This window comes from Triticum urartu, chromosome 2A, assembly GCF_056163025.1.
Source record: "Triticum urartu cultivar PI428250 chromosome 2A, HENAU_Tu73, whole genome shotgun sequence".
Classification (NCBI taxonomy): Eukaryota; Viridiplantae; Streptophyta; class Magnoliopsida; order Poales; family Poaceae; genus Triticum; species Triticum urartu.
In genome coordinates this window covers 756,208,907-756,214,551 of record NC_141874.1, presented here as the reverse complement: position 1 = coordinate 756,214,551, position 5,645 = coordinate 756,208,907, and the positions used below count along the sequence as shown (strand labels likewise).

Genomic DNA, 5,645 nt, shown 5'->3' with positions numbered 1-5,645 from the left:
TGGGCCTGCCAGACCTAGGGCGTGCAAATGCAGGCCCAGAAGGGCCAGCAGGCTCACAGGGCAGCGCGCCCTAATTAATTAGGCCCAGAAGCCTGCTATATAGAGGAGTTCGAAGAGGTAGCCGCGGATGGGTTTATAAACCAGTGCGGCTGCCCTTCGCCCGACGAGGTGGGACTAAACTTTGGGGTGGCAGCGCGAGGCCTTTAGTACCGGTTGGTGGCTCCAACCGGTACTAAAAACCACCCTTTAGTACCGGTTGGAACCACCAACCGGTACTAAAGGCCTGCTCTTCCCGCCTCTTGGCCTAGCCAAAGTTGGCCTTTAGTACCGGTTGATGGCTCCAACCGGTACTAAAGGCCTCTCCTATATATACAACACTTACGAAAATTCAGTTAGATCTCCCCACTTCTTTCGTCTCCAACCTCTCGCGCGCCACTCAAACCCGTCCTCACCGCCCATCGCCCGTCGTCCGTCGTCGTCGTCGCTGTCCCCGCCGCCGCCCGTCGTCGTCGCCGTCTCGCGCCGCCGCCATCCGTTGTCGTCCCGCCGCCGTCCCGTACGGCTCTCGCTCTCGCGTATACCCGCCGCGCCGCCGTCCGTCGTCGTCGCACCCGGCCCGTATGGCGGCGCCCCTGCCCGTACGTACGCCGCCGCCCCCGCCCCACGCCGGCGCCCCCGCTCGTACGTACGGGGCAGCGGCATACGGGGCCACACACATACACACACATGCATATATACATACACACACACATTTTTTACTTATTTTCTGTTTTTAGAAAAGTTAATTAGATGATTGAATGTTAGATGAATTAGCTAGAAAGAAAATTGTCGAACTAGAGATTTGAACTAGTTGAATAATTAATATAACTAGTTTATTTTTAGTAAGAAAATTATCGAACTAGTTTATTTAGGTATATGAGATTTGAACTAGTTCAATAATTAATATAACTAGTTTATTTTTAGTAAGAAAATTGTCGAACTAGTTTATTTAGGTATATGAGATTTGAACTAGTTCAATAATTAATATAACTAGTTTATTTAGGTATATGAGATTTGAACTAGTTCAATAATTAATATAACTAGTTTATTTTTAGTAAGAAAATTTAGGTATCTGAGATTTGATGATCTAATTAAAATATTATTTTTTAATGAGTTTTTTCTGTTTATTTAATTTTTTATATATTTTGAGTTTATATAAATGTTAGATTAATGTCGAATGTTAGATGAATTAGATAGAAAAGTTAAATATATAATAATGTCAATTGTTAGAGATGAATATAGTTAGATATATTAATGTCAAATGTTAGATGAATATATATTTGGCTAGATATTAATTAATGTTAGATAGTAATAAGTGTTTAATGTTTCACCTATATGAACATAGGAAATGTCCTCTGACGACGAAAAAGATTTCATTATGTGCGAACACTGTGAAGACCAGCGCGGCCTGTGCGACAGAAATTTCCTTGTTGATGGTAGGCGCTTCAGCATCAAGCTGGATGAGACATTCGAAGTTGATACAGTAAGTCACTTTGGCAATTATTATTTGAATGCAAAATTTATGCTTCATTTGCTTCAACTTATAAATTTAAATTTTCACTATTCTACTAGCGCATCCCCTGCCATGCAAGAATTTTTTGTCTTGGATAAGATAGGTTTTAGTTCTATAGATGATATGGAGGTAAAGAGAGTTTACTTGAAGACGGAGCATGGATATACTTTCAACGTCAAATTATATAATGGAGACACATACACCCATTTTGAATGCAAAACTTGGCAAGCACTATGCAAGGCTTATGCATTTGAGCCTGGTATGGTTGTCACCTTTGATATTCGTCCGGAAGCTGATATTGAAGGTAATATAGACATCTGGGTCGATGTGCAAACACCTCCAGTTCTACCATTATGTGAGTTTTTCTCAACCATGCATGCATATGTTTATGTCTTTGATACAGTTTATTCAAAAATAGTTGACAACTAATTTGCATTGTCAGCTTATTTCGGTTCAAGCAAACATGTCCGGCGCTTGGTAGACAGGACCTACTACTGCCCCGGGGCTCAACTAAACTGCGAGGAGATAAGTCATTATGTTTCATGGCTTGAGGATCTTAATACTGTCAAGACAAAAAAATTTCCTGAACTTAAAAATGTTAGTACTCAAAACGTGCGACCAATGGTGATCGTAATGAACTACAGTCACATCTATAATCGAAAGATGGTAAGATTTTAACTATTTGTCCTTAATTAGTGCATCTTTTGCATACATTATTTTTGAAGCTAAACTTTCATTGCTTAGTATATTAATTATTATACGATGTTCTTCAACAGGGACTTCCGATGACAGTTGTGCCTCAGTGGATCGAGACTAAAGGTGACATGTCAATGGTTAGCTTACGGCCAAGATATCCTACATTGCACATGAGTGCATTCAGGATTTCTGAAAGCGAAGAATGCTTAATAGTGAAAGATTGGAGCAAAATTGTTAACGATCGCAGAGAAGTACTAGGGGGCAGCAAGGAGAAGCGCAACCCAAGATTAGGAGACAGATTCATCTGCATGCTCTAGTATGATGAATCAGGAGAGCTATACATGTTCTATGCTATTCTACCTGAGAGGGAGCAGCACTAGTTCATGCTCTTAATTAGTGTCTCATGTCCGTGTCCTGAACTTCGATGTTGATGATGATTATGTTGAACTCGATGATATCTTTGCTTCTGTTAGAAAGTGAATGTTTCCTCTTTAAGCTAGCCAGTGTTGGTGATGATTAGATAGCTAGCGGTAATGACTATGATGATTAAATAGTGGTAATTAGATGACTACGATGATTTTTAGCTAGCTAGAGTTTATTTATTTATTAATATGCGATGATGATGATGATGATGATGATGATGATGATGACGACTACAACTCATTATAACATAAAACAATCCTAAATTAAATTGATAACACAAATTTAATTGAAAAATACAAAATAAAACAAAAACCCACAAACATTTACCGGTACTAAAGGGCTCCCGGCCCCCGGAGCTGGCTCGTGCCACGTGGTTTCCCTTTAGCACCGGTTCATGCTGAACCGGTACTAAAGGGGGGGGGGGCCTTTAGTGACCACACTTTAGTGCCGGTTATGGAACCGGCACTAAAGGGCCTTACGAACCGGTGCTATTGCCCGGTTCTGCACTAGTGCCAGAAAATCCTTTAGAAGAAGTCGGAAGAACTTTAAATGTTCCTTTTCACGTGATTCACTTTCATGCAAGCTATGAGCTTCCTTAACGATAGAGTCATTAACCTGGATAAAAAAGGAGCATTTGCTTCATCACGAAAGCAACATGAAGTTAAAGAATTGTAGGAGACGTTATGCATGATGATGAATAGAACAAATTGGGGCTCTCAGTGTCAATTTACAGTACGATATGTCTATATATGAAAAACTTCGACCATTGGTGATAGAGGGCTATAAGTGCACAATCAGATAAAGAAATCTAGCATTTCATAACAAGAGGAGATTTATTCATGCTTGATATAGATGCTCAAAAGAAAAGAAAAGAAAGTACTAATATTGACAAGGAAGAACATCACATGCGAGAAATAAGGAAGGACAAGGTAAGCTCACCATCTCAGCCTTAAAATCAATGTAATGTTGCCTTAAGAATAATGTTAAATCTTCATTGGGATTTGATAGTTTTCTAGGCAATAAAGGATACATGAGATTCTCCAGACTGCAAATAATCACCTCACAATCCGGAACATGAACATGTAGACATGTTATTCTCTGAAAATGCACATAGTGATCAATATTGTTCATCAAGACATAAGCTACAAGAAAGATTACCAAGTATGCTAACCAGGTTCATATCAATTATTATTTTATATTCAGCATTCCCCACAACTAATTTCTTCTCAGAACCACAGAGCTCGGTGAGCCTCTTGGCTAGTTGATCGTCAATAGCTTTATTCGTGGTGTCAATGGGGGAAGGCACCGTCTCATTTTTTATGAATTCCTCCAGACTCTAAGAAATAAACACAGAAGAGAATTAAAAGTTTTGTCAAATAAAATGCAAGTTTCCAAATATGAAAGAAGGCAGGGAAATTTAATAGCCATGCATCAACCATAAAATATAGTGTCCCATGAATGTTCATGTGTACAATTCTCTCAGTGGTGCTCCCAAAATGTTCATGCCTAGAGCTAGATGTTAGTACTTTCCAAAACAATCCATTGTGCCGTTCTTGGTAGGAGTACATCATCAGGGCTCATTCATCCCTAGCTAGGTGTAACTACTCACTTAGTACAAAATTAACAGTTGTCTGGACACCTGAAGAAAGTGCAAAATGGCACGAAAACCAATGGTATGAGGTCGAGCAGCTTGATTCGACTTCTTATCAGTTAAATTGCAAAATAATAACTAGCAATTCATGGGTTACCATTTATGTTGCACCCGTTCGTCGCAACAAAAATTTGACAATAAACACTGGTGAAACATTGCAGCGAACTTTGGAAAGTCTAGAGTTGGCAACAGAAGGCATAAGGAAATATGGCAAAAAATAGTAATAAGAGAGTAAATGTGAGCAGTACTAACAAGCGGTGGTAAGAATTCCCAGAAGTTCTGTAGAATAAAAAAGAGAGATCGATTAGATGATCTTGAATTTCTCATTGACGACAGCTAAAAACCAAGGAGCATCTGCAACGAAAAAAAGAGTACCTTCACTGGATCATTGAGGTAGCCCCCATCAAAAGAGAAAATTGCGATGCCAGTAGGTGCTTCGTATAGCAGCATAGCCATGTCTCCTGGCGAGAAACCAATTAACCAAACAAACTTAAGCAATTGGGTGTTGGCCCTGCAGGCTCGACGTCGAGTACTCGCGGCGGCGAGTACAATGACAAAAGGCAAAGCTGGCTTCTCCTATCGATCCACCCATGCAGTGCAAAGCTAGGCTCAAGCTAGCTGTTCTGCTCTCGATTCTTTGGACGTGAACTAGTTGTATTGTATCTACTAGTAGTGCTTCTAGCCGGAATTGACCTAATCGTTCTACTGGTGACTAGCAGCGATACAGCACGCAACACAATTGGATATCCATACTGATTCGCGACACAACTTTACAAGGGGGGTATAGTTAGGTACATATATATAGCAGCTAACCAACAGGAGCTAGCCTACCCGGTGCCCAACAGTCCTAAACGGACACATACACACATGTAATTCAGAGTACACGTATGGAATACTTACTTCAGTCGTGTTTAATAACACCAACAATGGGATTACACCTTCGATCTGTTCCGTGCGAAGAAAGAAACCCAAGACGCCCCGCCTAGTTTTAGCAATTGATTTCCTGGAGCGGAAAGTGTCTCGCCGCATGAACGAGCCTCTCTAGGGTTTCCTTTCTAAGTTTCTAACCCTCACGCCTCACGGCTCCAGATTTCTATTATAGGGAGAGAGAAAGAGAGAGATCTGGCGTTGGAGGGGTCGTCGCTGCCGGCGTCCAAGTTGCTGGGTATCGATCGGATTGTTTGTGGGAAAGCCTTTGGAGAATCAGGGAAAGTCCAAGGTGCTGCTATATAGATAGATCACGTTGTGTTTGGACATGGGCTGGCCCGGCCGACAGGCCTGTTCCACGCGCTACTGTGCGTGCTGGGCAGGGTTTATGCCGCG

At 41.2% G+C, this 5,645-nt stretch overlaps 1 protein-coding gene across 1 annotated transcript; it reads right to left on the bottom strand.

The window, feature by feature from the left end:
* Nucleotides 1-3,550: 3,550 nt before the first annotated feature.
* On the bottom strand, nucleotides 3,551-4,778 carry LOC147987864 (uncharacterized). Its single transcript, XM_087540458.1, has 4 exons — nucleotides 4,698-4,778; nucleotides 4,575-4,601; nucleotides 3,843-4,007; nucleotides 3,551-3,769 (listed from the first exon to the last, which is right to left on the bottom strand). Exons 1-4 carry the CDS (start codon nucleotides 4,776-4,778, stop codon nucleotides 3,551-3,553), a joined length of 492 nt encoding a protein of 163 aa, XP_087396584.1.
* Between the last annotated feature and the right edge of the window lie 867 nt (nucleotides 4,779-5,645).

What these genes read in the sequence shown, in the direction of transcription:
- LOC147987864 (XM_087540458.1), bottom strand. Translation starts at nt 4,778, where the DNA reads ATGGCTATGCTGCTATACGAAGCACCTACTGGCATCGCAATTTTCTCT. An exon ending in ACCTCAATGATCCAGTGAAG is followed by an intron (nt 4,602 to 4,697) that starts GTACTCTTTTTT and finishes TTTATTCTACAG; the next exon opens with AACTTCTGGGAATTCTTACC. An exon ending in GGGAATTCTTACCACCGCTT is followed by an intron (nt 4,008 to 4,574) that starts GTTAGTACTGCT and finishes TTTATTTCTTAG; the next exon opens with AGTCTGGAGGAATTCATAAA.